Consider the following 14505-nt stretch of genomic DNA (forward strand, 5'->3'; position numbering starts at 1 on the left):
GACTTTAATTCATTTAATTTATTAAGATGCTACATAGTCCAACAAGGTGGTTGGTTTTTTTTATACACCAGAGACTAACTTGACTAGGAATATTAATCTTTTCAGATAGACTTATTTATTTATATACATACAAAACAGTTGCCGGACTGCTTACATAGATCATGGAGATATCCAGAGGCAGAAGCTGACAGGAGCCTCTGTGTGATGTGCTGCTGGGTTCACAGCCAAGCAGTTTGAAGCTGCTTTAGAATGGAATGTTTGGTTTTCAAATGGCCTTCTCAGTTCTGCGCTCTGACATGTTACATCTTCAAACTGAGAGAACTTCTAAAACATTCTAACACGTCTTAAAACTGTCTTGGCTGTCGCATGGGAACCCAGTTATTCCGAGCGCCCAGGTCACCGGGGAGCTGGTCACCTGCTTTGCCCTCGCTCTACACTGCAAGTCTTCCTCACATCAAGGGCCAGCCACACTCTCCAGGAACACATCATTTCCTTCTTCCTCTCTGCCTTGGAGAAACCACTGATCTGACATGACCGGTGACAACGGGTGTAGACGAGAACATTCTTCAGCTCATCCAGGTCTGTTGGATCTGAGGTTTACTCCAGAGGAGGGGGGGGGGGGGGGGGGAGGGAGGACGCCGGCCAGATAACAGAGCCCCCTCCACTCCTCACTACACACACAACAAACCATTTCTCTTTTCCTTTCACTACTCTTTTATTAAGTAAAGCAGAGTGTACCCTTCCCTCTCTCTCTGCCCCCCCCCCCCTCTGCTCTTCGCTGTGGGTTAAGTAGAATGCACTAGGTCTCTCTTTACTTCTCCTTGAGTTAACGTGTAGTTACAGCAGAACAATAGTGTCTCCTTTGTAGGTTAAGTAGAATCCACTACCTTCGTCTCCACTTCTCCCCCCGCTAAATACAGATTATTACAGTAGCTTACATAAGATTACAGCAGCTTCCTTGTTACTTTCGGTCCCCTCGTGCATTTAGCTAGAGTAGAATACACCTTCTTTGTTTCTCCATCCTCTCCTCCTCCTCACATATCTGACCAGTAAGAAATAAGCTTTCTATATACTCCACTCTGCTTCACTCTCTCTACAGCTCCTCTTCTTCGTTGAGATCAAACAATAGTTTACTGGGTGGAATTTATGACATCAAACATTATCCTCTTACCCACCCCCACCCCCCCCTTTTTCTTGCATCCTGGCAGAAGCTGGACTTGTGACAATGTGGTCCCTTGAGGATAGCGCCTGTTGAGATACAATACTCTCCCTATGACTGACAACACAGACAGAAGCAAACTAACAGGGGTGCTATTATGGGATGGGTAGGAACTGGGGGAAACATGATTTGGACTATTAGTGCATGACAATGAAGATGAGTGTAGCGCTGTGATGGCTGAACCAATAACGATAGAACAAACATTCACTCACTCTTCCAGAAGTCAGCAGGTGAAGGGAGGATGAGCAGAGTGAAGTGGAGCAGAGAGGGGCAAGATGAACGTGGAGAAGGAGATGCAAAGGTACAGCAGAGAAGAAGAGTTGATCGGAGGAGGGGAGGGAAGATGAATACAGTCTGAGGTGTATTTTTCATAGATGGGGAGATGGAGAGAATGTGGGCAGACAGACAGACAGACAGCATGGAACACGGTTCTGATCACAGACAGGCTTTTATCCTAACAGCCAGCAGCAACAGACGAGCGGTTTGACATCACATGACACATCAGTATTGCTACTTGGTAAAAATTTAGTAAACCTCCCTACAATAATCACTTCTACTCTCATCTGTCCCACAGCTCTCTCTCTCTCTGTCTCTCTCTGTCTCTCTCTCTCTGTGTCTCTCTCTCTCGCTCTGTGTCTCTATGTATGTATTTTTCTCTCTCTCTCTGCCCAAGAATAACTTGACCATACAGGTCACAAGGCAAAAGGCTTATCCCCATGAAGTGTTGGAGTCAGGAGCCAGTTGTACCCACCTCAAGCTCTACCAGCTAGCCAGCTAGGTTAGCTTGTAACGCCTCCGTTCTATAAACATGAATCACCAAATCATAAAAATGCACACAAAAAAAGAGAGCGAGAAAATCCGAAAATTGAGCTGTGCAAATCTACAGCTGAGAGACATATGACGACAATGATAAAAAGCCATTAAATTAAATGTCAAACTCCAACAATCTTTGTGGACGCATGCAATCAAGACACCTCTGTCTTCTCTGGTCAGGGATCAAGGGAAGGGCTGCCACGTTCCCTCCACAAAAACACAAAACTGGGAGGAGGGACAAATGGTATGGATCAATCAAATATATCCCCCAATCAGGAAGGATCCTGTCTACACAAAGACTCTGACTGGGTTGGTCAATTTGATTGACAGTAGCCCTGCATGAAAAGGGGATTAGCTGAAAGGAGTGCTGCACACCTGGCAACACAGTACAGAGGGGTGGGTACATGAACTAGGTCTGGTTTCCATGGTTTAGAGAAGGAAAAGGCGGTACGTTAAAACGATATTCACACAATGTAAAGTGAGAGATACCGCTCCCTCAGTGGTTGGTAACTCCATAGGGATGAGGGACTGAACAGCTAGCATCTCCCTGGATTCAGCAGTCCCTTACTGCGGTCATCATCAGTACATTTGGAAGTTTGGGAGGAACGCCAGGATGATTATGTAATGGTTACATTGAGGCAAGACCAGTGACCGTTTGTTTGTTCATAACATGATGCCTTTTTTTTTTTTTTTTTTTTACATATCTCCTTAGAATTTTTACATAAATGACAGAATCAAAAGTAGCCCATTGATATGGCATTTCTCATCAAAAATCCCGAATCCCTGTTTGTTTTGTTTTTCGTCCCCCGAAGCATGCTGTCACCACGGCAACGCAGTTGCAGCCATCGCCACGGCAACCACGCTCTACAATACCAGCTTGCCGACAACCACGCCGACCACGAAGAAGAGGACGATGAGCGCCACTGTGCGAGCGCTAAGCCCCTCCTCCTTCACCATGCCGACCGAGGAGGAGGCGGAGTGCTGGGATGACATCACATTGCTCTTCCTCATCCGCAGCCCATCATCTTCCTAGTAGCATGGAGGGGGGGAAGGAGAGGGGGAAACGAGGGGGGAGGTCAGATAAACAGATTTAAAAGGAAAAAGAAACAGTACAGACCCATCTGTCATACAGTCAGTCATCTATCTATTCATCAGTCCAGCCATCCATTAACTCCTCCCTCCATCCCTCCATCCCAATAGAAGAAAGAACGAGCTATACGTTTAAATCTGTTCAAACCCCAGGGGAGTACAATAGGCGCCAGGCTTTAATACACTCAATTTCCCCATGACGGGTGGTGTGTGTAGGTGTGTGTGTGCGTGCGTACGTGCGTGTGTGTGTGTAGGTGGAGAGCTGCAAGGGTTCTGTTAGTTTAATCCACCACAGGAGCCGCCAACACTCATTCTGACTCTGGCAACACTTAAAGAGGAGGGGGTGGTGCTGTGTGTGTGTGTGTGTGGTGTGTGTGTGTGTGGTGTGTGCATGGTATGTTGTGTGTGTGTGGCGTGTGGTATGTTGTGTGTGTGTGTGGTGTGGTATGTTGTGTGTGTGTGTGTGTGGTGTGTGTGTGTGTGTGTGTGTGGTGTGTGCGTGGTATGTTGTGTGTGTGTGTCGTCTCACCCTGATCTGTTTGTTCTCTTCTCGTAGCCTCTGGGCCTCCATTTGCAGCCTCTTGCATTCCTCCATGATCTTCCTGACCTCTCCGTCGTCCAGGGTGGAGCCCATGGACTTCATGGACAGGGTGGAGGACTCGGACTTCAGCAGGCTGGACGACATCATCTTGGAGGAGTCCATGTCGTGCTGTAGGGGGGTCGGGGAAGGTGAGAGGGGACAGCAGGAGAGGAGCGAGTTGGGAGAGAGGTGAGTAGAAATTATCCTTAGCTCCCTCTCCTTGGCAGGCAGGCAGTGACCCTCAGCCGTTGTGTACACACACTCTTAATGAGAGTGCACCCCTCAAAGAGATTCATGCTGGTTTCCATCTAGCTACAGTGTGTTTCAGGGTGTTGCTGTACAACAGTGTGCGTCGCAACCCTTCCAAAACAACAACAGCAATGGCCATCCTGTTTCCTGGCTCTTCGCTAGTCCATCATACGTCTGGGGTTGTCTGTGTGTGTGTGTGTGTGTGTGGGTGTGGAGAGACAGACAAAGTACCCACCGTTTTATCATTCTCCGCCGGCAGCTCAAAATTGCACCTCAGCTTAGAGTCCATCAGCTCCTCCGGCTTGGCTTCCTTCCACTGGGGAGAAGAAATGGGGGAGGGAGAGGTGAGGGAAGAGGGGGAGAAGAAAGGGGGAGGAGAGGACGAGGGAGAGATAGAAAGAGATTAGATTCAACTTTATTGTCATTACACAAGTACAGGTACAAGGCAACAAAATGTAGTTTAGGTCTAACCAGAAGTGCAATAGCAGTAAGTGCAGGATATACAGTGTAGTGCAATAAAGTATGGACAGAAGCTATCCTAAAAAAGTGTAAAAGTGCAGTGGAAAGTGATTGCATATTACAGTTAGAAGTACGGTGCAAAATGCAAATGTAAACAGATAGAAAGATAGATAGAAAGAGAGATAGAAAGATAGATAGAAAGAGAGATAGAAAGAGAGATAGAAAGAGAGAGACAGAGGGGGAGAAAAAAGGGGTTGAGAAGGAGAAAAAAACACCCTGACTGGACAGAACAGACAGGCAGGACTAATCTCCACTGTTTTTTTTTCTTCTTTTCCTCATGCTACTCCTCTGTTCTTTCTCTCTCCTCCTCGTTACTCTTCCTCCACCACCTCCTCATTGCTCCCCCACGCCTCCTTCCCTCCCGCACTCTCTCCTTCTCTTCCTCAATGTTTCTCTAACCCCTCTGTCACAATCCCCGGCTTGCACAACAGCCAGCTGGCTTTCACACTCTGCACCATCTCCTTCCTCACCCTCTGTGTGTGTGTGCAACAGAGAGAGAGAGAGGGATGGAGGAGGTGGTGGTGTGTCTCAATCACAATATCCGACCATATTCTCTGGAGGCCTGTCTGTGCGGAGGAAGCACATGAGATAATTTACAACTGTGTGTAAACTAATGACGGTGGCGTTAAGAGAGAGACCACACACACGCAGCACTAGGGGTCTTGCGGTGGCTATAGGCCCGAGGCCCTCCTCCACACCCCTACACTGTGACCCTCAGGGTCTGGGTGTGTCGGGGACCTCTGTGTGGGTAACCATGGGTTTCATTGGAGTGTGTGTGTGTGTGTGCGCGTACAGTTTAACATATGTGCGTATATGTGTATGTTTCGTGTGTACAATAGATGCTGAGATAATATGCATGCGTGTGTGTGTGTGTGTGTGGACCGCCACGAGACACACTCACCACTCCCTCCATGTCAGTCATCTCAGACACACTCACCACTCCCTCCATGTCAGTCATCTCAGACACACTCACCACTCCCTCCATGTCAGTCATCTCAGACACACTCACCACTCCCTCCATGTCAGTCATCTCAGACACACTCACCACTCCCTCCATGTCAGTCATCTCAGACACACTCACCACTCCCTCCATGTCAGTCATCTCAGACACACTCACCACTCCCTCCATGTCAGTCATCTCAGACACACTCACCACTCCCTCCATGTCAGTCATCTCAGACACACTCACCACTCCCTCCATGTCAGTCATCTCAGACACACTCACCACTCCCTCCATGTCAGTCATCTCAGACACACTCACCACTCCCTCCATGTCAGTCATCTCAGACACACTCACCACTCCCTCCATGTCAGTCATCTCAGACACACTCACCACTCCCTCCATGTCAGTCATCTCAGACACACTCACCACTCCCTCCATGTCAGTCATCTCAGACACACTCACCACTCCCTCCATGTCAGTCATCTCAGACACACTCACCACTCCCTCCATGTCAGTCATCTCAGGCGGAGCCAGCATGGACTGAACCATGAACTTGTGTTTGCTCTTCTCATTGGGGTCGTAGTCGAAGGGCTGCAGCATGACTGGAGAACAGATGGACAGAGAGAAAGAAAGGAAGAACAGACAGATTAGTCCAACATCAACAATGTTCCTGGGGAGAAATACACAGTACTTATCCTCTTATGAACTTAGAATAGTTTGTCAGTATATATTTAAGTATAAAAGTGTTAGGTATGTATTTTGCTGTGGGTCCTTAAGTAGTTGACTCCACTGTGTGAGGCACACAGCAAGTATCACTGATGCTAACTTTCTCCAACACAAAGAAGATGCTTTTAAAGTTCTTGATCTATAAATATGTCCCTGGCCAGATCAAACACCTACATACAACAGCTGCAGCCAAGCAGTGAACTAGTGTAAACCCCCTCCTTCCCTCACCCATCCCCTCTCTCTCCCTCTCTCTCCCTCTCTCTCCCTCTCTCTCCCTCTCTCTCCCTCTCTCTCCCTCTCTCTCCCTCTCTCTCCCTCTCTCTCCCTCTCTCACCCTCTCTCTCCCTCTCTCTCCCTCTCTCACAAATACGGCACTCATGATTTATTTCCTTGTTCATGTTACCATGACAGCATTTTTTTTATTTTTTTTACCGATGGATCTCCAAGCAACACCCTGGAGGGAGAACTCTGACAGCTTCCAAACTTTGTTTCAGAGAGGCGAGCAAGACATGGCTGTAAGCAGAAACAGGTGCTGGGTTGGGCTAGCGTTTAAGTCATCATCATCTTTAACCCACATCACCCAAACACTGGTATTTGATGTCATTCCAGTGACCAAAAGGTATTTGGAAGCTGTAACAATGATTTATCATGATCACTTTCTTATGTTGAGGTTGTTCCTGCATATGAGGCTGGGGGGTGGTGGGGGGCGGGGGGGGGCACAGGCAGTGACGGCTGATCCCGCTCCTCTACCAGTCATGACGCAACGAAGCGCACTGGGAGTCAAAGGCTCATTTAACATCAATACCGACTAGCAGCGCTTGTGTGTGCGTGACATTTGGGCTTTCATTAGAAACAAATGACCTCTTGATTTCAGAGTCAGGGCTGGGGCTCTCAGATGTGGCGAGCACAACCTCTCTCGTCTTAAGACACATGCCAATACTCCACAACCCAGCCCTCTCCTTCCCCATAACACACACACACACACACACACACACACACACACACACACACACACACACACACACTACGGCAATCAGGCGAGTCCAATAAGCCAAACCAGAAGCAGACGTCTGGGACAGATTGAGAACGTCCTGTTTCCGTCTGAGCCAATCAGCCCTGGTGGCTGGGGTCCGAGGGGAGCCGATCGGACCGGGGAGACACGGGGAGAGCGGAGGAAGTTCTTTGACAGTTTATGTGAATAACATAAAAAGGGGTCCCGTCTTGGTCAAATGGAAATAAAATCAATCTGTCTTGAAGTCTCAATCTGCTTTGAACTACTGAGAGAACTAACCAGGGCTTGACAAAGTATGGTGTGAAGTCAGAACAGAGTCAGGCAGGGTGACCAGTGGTAGGAGCCCTAACAGTGAGGTGTCGTCAGACTAGTGACTGACCCCCCCTCCCCTCCCATGTGACCCTCCCACAGTCCTCTCCTCTTCTTGTTTGGTTTATTAGGCTAGTGACTAGCCCTCTTTCCTTTTGTAAACGCTGCACCCTGTTTACCCAGGGGGAGCGCAGGAGGGAAGACTGCACAGGGATCTCCAGGACAGGAACGTGAAACCTACAAGACCTCTATCTGGACGCAGTGTAACGGGTAAGATTCCCCACACACGACATGCCCTGCCCTCACCGACCGTACGGTGTCTCCGTAACAGCAGGCAGTCTATTTGAGGCTACAGGCCAAGGTGATCATTAATGATATTTAAGGAACAAGTAAACACCCTGTGTAAGCATTTCTTCAAAGGAAACTCATGTGAGATGTTGGCGAACTATAAGGAAGGTGGTCGGGACCAACTGTGATTGTTGGTAAGCTGATCTTCATCGTGATTCCCCAAAACTGTTGAAATAACTGGGAAAGCCTGGAAATCAGTCTTGAGACAACAAAGACTTCTCAAAAGCAGATCAATATTTGTTGACACAAGGATTTCTGTGGGATTTTGAGACATTCGCTCTGTGTGTTTTTTCCGTCGTGAGCGACACAACGGAGCAGAACACCACCTCTTATGTGGTGCTGTTCACATCTAAAGTTTCGTCCTGTTTAACCTTCAAAAGCTGCGTGCGTGTCTTCAGCTAAGCCTGCAAATGACACATTGGGGACTTGTAGGTGTCTTGTGGCAAAGTGTTCCCTTTCCGACCGACAGAAGTAAATCCCCACATTGTTTGTGTACTGCTCTGTTTACGCTCAGTGTGCAGAGCTCCACAGGAGATCCACAGCAGACCAGCAGACAGTCTGGCTGGCCCAGGGAGGTCTGGGGTCTGTCTGTTGGGTGACATGAAGAAAGCAACACCCGGGAACCCCATGCCAGGGTCAGGCTACACACTTCTGTCTGAGGGGTTTGAAGTGTGAATTTGACCCGGGCCTGGATTGGGCTTTGTTTGATGTGATCTGTGCAGGAGCGTGTGACCATCAGGGGTTTGTCTACCAGAATCTGTGTACCATCAGCTGGGTCGAACTTGGTCTGTCTGTCTGGGGCATGTCTGTCTGTCTCTGTCTGTCTGTCTGGGGCATGTATGTCTGTCTCTGTCTGTCTGTCTGGGGCCTGTATGTCTGTCTGGGGCATGTCTGTCTGTCTCTGTCTGTCTGTCTGGGGCATGTCTGTCTGTCTGGGGCATGTCTGTCTGTCTGGGGCATGTCTGTCTGTCTGGGGCATGTCTGTCTGTCTGTCTCTGTCTGTCTGTCTGGGGCATGTCTGTCTGTCTGGGGCATGTATGTCTGTCTCTGTCTGTCTGTCTGGGGCATGTATGTCTGTCTGGGGCATGTCTGTCTGTCTCTGTCTGTCTGTCTGGGGCATGTCTGTCTGTCTGGGGCATGTCTGTCTGTCTGGGGCATGTCTGTCTGTCTGGGGCATGTCTGTCTGTCTGGGGCATGTCTGTCTGTCTGTCTGTCTCTGGGGTCTGTCTGGATTATGTCAGTCTGAGGTTTGCATCCATGTCTGGATGTATGTTTGTCTGTCTGTCTCAGTGTGTGTCTGGATACACATGTATTTGTCTGTGTATCTGCATTAATGTCAGTGAGGAAGTCAGTCAGAAAGCCTGTCTGTCTCTTTGTTTCTGATATCAGATACTGCATCTGAAAACTAAGTCGGAGGCAGAAAATAGCAGAGGTGGTTTCGTCTGGAAACCCTACGCTGGGCCTGGAGTCCCTCCAAAACTAGATCTGGGGGAAACTGAATGGTAAGGTGTTGGAAGAAAGGGTGGAGGAGAAGAAGAGAGGGGAGGAGGAGGAGAGGAGTAAGGAGAGGAGGGTGAGAGAGATCAAGAGGGGAGGGATACGTGGACAAGACGAGGAGGGGGTGGTGGAGGGGGTGGAGGAGACAGCTAATACCACTCGTACCTGAGACATTGATGGAGGTCCCCGCATCGATGACGCCGCTGTTCGGCCGCACGCAGTACCGGCGCGGCGCAGTCGTCTTCACCTTGAAACACACATTCCTGTCTGTCGGGTTGGAGAGTTTGAGAGTCGTGGTGACGACGTCTGAGAATGGACCTGACGGAGAAAGAGAAAAGTGGAGGAGAGAGAGAGAACATTTTGAGACAGACAAGGAGGGAAAACAGACTTATTAATTGACTGACTAATTATAATTGGCCTAAAACTGCTGCCTATAAATGATAGGAGCTATGTATGGACTAGCTTGTCTTGTCAATCTACGAAAGAGATAGATCTTCTAGAGCATGATACTTGGGAGACCTGTGGAGATCCAGGGAGAGAGGCAAGCTGAGGTAGGGAGAAGCAGAGAGAGTTACAGGGATACAGAGAGAAGAAGACAAGTTAGAGAGGCAAAGAGAGGTCGAAAGGCATAGAGAGGTAGGGAGAGGTAGATAGAGTTACAGAGGAGAGAGGCGGATTGATGGTGAGAGGATGAGGGATTGCCTTAAATGCCCGACTGTGAACACTGTAGATCTCGTGACAAATTTATATCAAGTGCCACAAACACTCTCCTCGACAGTAGGTTAACAGCAAGAGAGAGCCTTGGAGGAAACCAAGGAGCTATGAGTAAGGAGGACAGCCAAAGTGCCAGTTGCAGACTCGAATGCACAGCTTGTGATCATGTGCAACTGCGCAGCGGAACACAAAAATGATGAGCCAGTCAAATGAAATGAATGCAACCAAGTCAGCACATCAGAAGACATGAAAGCACACATCCATCATCAGACACGTTGCCATGGTTACACAGAAGAAGAGTTTGGTGAAGGGAGGAGCCTGGCTGTCCAATGAGAAACCCAGGCCTGAGGCAACGCTCGTTACATAAGGGCCAAAGAAAGAGACACTTACAGTACAACCTGGGAGGAACTAAATGTACCAAACACCAAGATATTGAAGGTCATTTTACATACCACCTACAGAGTGAATATTCTCTTACAATGATAAGATACAGACTATGAATCCTGTAGAACAGACAGCATTGTTTTATTCGAGGTTAGCATCACGAGGTAAGACACAGCTGTGGCAAGACAGCTGGCAACACAAGACTTTTGTCGTTTCCTGGATGGTGACATCATGTGATTAACCTTCAGTCTGCGACGTCAAGGGCAACATTTGCAATCTCTAAATATGCATCCTTTCTTCCTACAAAATCACAGATATAAAATGACAGCGTTGGTTAAAAACTATAATAGATTAGGCTACCTCAAAAACAGCAGGATGGCCCAGTGATTATTACAATCAGTTTATCGCTAGCATTTGTATTATGATCATATTACCATTATCATATTATTTGAATATTGACACAGACACAACAGTTCCATAGGAAGCTACTGTCAGGGCCTTTGACAGAGAGAGAACAGAATGTTCTCATTCTGCTGCCTCTCCTCAATTCTAATAAGTGGAGCACAGAGCAATTAGGTCATAGCTAATTAGAGAGCAGGGTTCATGGCCACCACAAGATAAACCCAGACTTGGCCTTCTCCATGACCAGCCCCATTCATTCTTCAGTCGTACATGTCAATCGATACCAGACTAGACCCCTTCATACAGATTACAGACCAGTCTAGCAGTAGCACTGGGAGTAACACTGGGAACAGCGCCGGGACATTTCAATTCAACACCAATGCGCCTCACATCGATCACAGTCTTCTGAAATGCAATGAATCTGTTCTGGTGATCTGAAGAAGAGCAGGTGTGGAACTGGAGGCGTTTAAACCTGTCTACAGTGGATCAGCTGGGCTGAAGGGTCTGTGTGTGTGTCCCGGGTCTAGGCCCCAGGTTCAAACATCATTCCACCAGTTATCATTACATTTAGTCATTTAGCAGACGCTCTTATCCAGAGCGATCATTAGGCCTACTCTGCATTGGTATCTTAACATAAAGCCTTTGTGGGATGGGGGGGGATTATGCAACATTCATTTTGAGTTTTTTAATTGATTTGTAAACCTATCACAGTGTAAACACATAAAAAGGTCCTCCGTCTAGTGAATTGCATCTTCAGAGAGCTCTAGTAGGGGAACATGGCAGAGTAGCATCAAGCTGGGTAGACTCTGGTCCCTAAACCCAGTCAGCCAGCTGTGACCCCAGAGTGTCGAAGGTTTGGGGGTATTTTTACAGCTTTCTATTATTTGATTCAAACTACTCTCCAAATAACAGAGGCCTTCTCTAACTACGTCCAATTTGTTTCTAATAATATCTAATAGAGCAGAAATAGGATAATGGAGAGACCGTTAGGACAGTCATAGCTGTCCTTGAGAAGCTGTGAGACATTTCAGGGATAATAGGGGGGTCAACCTTTATGGGTTGGGGGTGGGTTTGGTTGCACTAGGCAGGGCTGGGTTGGACTGAGTAGGGCTGGAGGACTGGACTGGACTGAATGAAGGCCTCTGCTGATCTATGAGGAAGGAACTACTGACCTGAAACAACTGCTACAAACAAATCATATCCTGTCTTTATTTCATCAGCTGAGCCTTGTCAATGTCTGACACAATAGGTTTCCATCCTAGCATGCAAACATTCACTGTAGAAGAATGCCTCCGCTTCTGGTAGTGAAGTTTCCCTCGCCAGGAAAACCAGTTCAATAAACCGGTCAGCTTTCACATCAATCATGAGACACGATGAGTCACATCCTGGTTCTCAACTTCTTGCTACGGGATCCTATCAGATTGTTGGTGATGGAGTTGCTCAACGTGAAACCATCAGGATCATGTGGGTTGTGTGTGTCACAGTTTAGTGATCCGATGGACTGTAACAACCTGGGGTCAGCTGATGTGGGTGTGGTAAAACCAGAAAAGAATGGCTTTAAGAGTATGGCAACCTACACAACCTCACCGTAAACAGGTACAGCACACAGCTAAACTGTACACAACAAAAATGGATTTAACTGCTTAGTGGCTTTACATTCCAGCCGTAAGCATTCCAGAGCTGTAAATATTCTGTAGGACCTGGCTGTGTTTGGTGGTATTTCTAGAAAATTCTACCTGGGGCTTCACCGACAAGAGGGTGCACAGAGAAGGAGAGCCCTGGTCTTAGACAAAATAGAGAAGTACATTGTGTGAGTGGAAATGTAGAAGCGAGTACAGTAAGCTGGTTGGGAATTAACACTCCTGTATAGGCCAACGGTAGATTCTAGATCAGGTTTCAACCCCCCCACACACACACACACACACACACACACACACACACACACACACACACACACACAAATGTCTACTTCATGTCGGCTGACACTTCTTTCTAAGCTCAGACAAAGAACAGCTTCAGACGATCACATAGCTGGCATGACTACTGAGGGTCTTTCACGGAGTCGCCTCACGCCACAAGTCGACAACCGTACACCTGATCTACAGCTGCCAGAGAGCTTCTTGGGATACCATCCAACTGGGGAGAAGCAGGCCGACTATAACTTACTATGGGAAGGAAACGGTCTCCTAAAGGGCAGATATTACGGCGCTGGTGTGTGAGTGTGTTTGCATTAGGAGACCAAGCCTTGGTGTGCCTGTTTGCCTGGGGGGCCTATTTTGTTTTAATCAACAATGCTACAGAATCAAAAGAATGTCAAATGTGTGCAGAGGCTTTCAAGACATTGTATAATAGCTTAGTTAGATCTAGTGGTTACATTAGACCTACTGCACTTGCAGACTTCAACTTCAGACTTCAATGAATGATTTAGGCCTGAGTGCTTCAGAGCAATGGAAACTGACATCCTGACTAAACCCGTGACCACAACTGTAAACCACCTACAAAAAAAGGAAGCCTACTAGGTAACATATACATTTGCTAAATGGTCATTTATGAAATATATATATTCAAAAAGGTAAGTTAGCAGTATATTGCCTAATTGAATAAACACAGCCTAGTGTTGAATGAACACACCTTAGTGTCTTTCCATACCCTAGAAAGGGATATTGAATATCTCCTGTCACTTTTGACAAATTGGGGTGGAGAACTTAAATGGGAATATATCCAGCCGTAAATATCTGTCGTGTTAAAATTGTGTTGTTGACATCGCCATACTCACTGGCTGTGGCTACCAGCGGTGTGTTCAGTCGATCAACTAGAGAGCTGTCAATTCTTAGATCTTAAATGACAGCTAAACTGGCAGCCAAGCTAGCTATCTAACGTTAGTGTTTCGACGAATTTTCGCGTGCAATAATAAGACTAAACTGTCTGTTGGTAGTTAGATGTTAAGGCGAGATTTATCTAGGCAAGTGTTCACCTATTTGGAATGGTTTATTGAACGTCAAGGTAGGCCTACTGATACAACCAATTTATAGTTGGCTAGCTAGCGTTAGTTGGCTAGCCAGCTAGCAGGCTAATTGACAGGTGCAGGAATGTATGACAGGGCCTGGCTAGCAAGCGCAAGCTACGCGCTTAGCTAGCACTAGCGATGCTGTTAGCGCAGTGGACTATTGCTACGGGGAAATGATCATTATTAGCTACCCCACTGACAACACACAGTGCATAACGTTAAATGTTGTTATCTAGCTAGCTGGATATGTCTCGAATTCGTTACCGTAAAGTGGGCCTGCCCCCCTCCCCACCATACTGTCACTGAAAGACACCCCTCTCAAGCAAGAGTTGGGCCCTCCCTCTTACCTCGGAATTTCAGTTCGTGCTGTGGCTCCAAGAGCAAAACCTGTTCTTGTCTGGCCATATCCCAGCGGTTCGAAGAAGGTGATCTGAATACAGTTGGTATTCGTAGAGTTGTCTTGATATCGTATTTTTACCTGGTTTGAAGTCTAGAGTTATTATCTGTTATAATTAGCTACGATTATCCTGTCACCCGGTCACCGCAAAGATCCAGGGTGCTACTCGAGCTACTAGCGGCTGTTATGATGCAGCAGGAAGGGACTGAGAGAGAGGCTTCGTGCAACGTCACAGCCCCTGCATAGTCTCCCAACTAGAGGTGTGAGGGGGGATGCATTGCAAAGGACTGCGGGCGA

At 47.5% G+C, this 14505-nt stretch overlaps 1 protein-coding gene across 1 annotated transcript; it reads right to left on the minus strand.

Annotated features, from left to right (window-relative positions):
- Positions 1-14403, minus strand: vapb (VAMP (vesicle-associated membrane protein)-associated protein B and C). Its single transcript, XM_062470527.1, has 6 exons — positions 14159-14403; positions 9470-9622; positions 5911-6014; positions 4186-4266; positions 3651-3830; positions 1-3061 (listed from the first exon to the last, which is right to left on the minus strand). The coding sequence occupies exons 1-6, from the start codon at positions 14214-14216 to the stop codon at positions 2897-2899; spliced, it is 741 nt and encodes a 246-aa protein (XP_062326511.1). The 5' UTR covers positions 14217-14403; the 3' UTR covers positions 1-2896.
- Positions 14404-14505: the final 102 nt, after the last annotated feature.

This window comes from Osmerus eperlanus, chromosome 1, assembly GCF_963692335.1.
Source record: "Osmerus eperlanus chromosome 1, fOsmEpe2.1, whole genome shotgun sequence".
Taxonomy (NCBI): Eukaryota; Metazoa; Chordata; class Actinopteri; order Osmeriformes; family Osmeridae; genus Osmerus; species Osmerus eperlanus.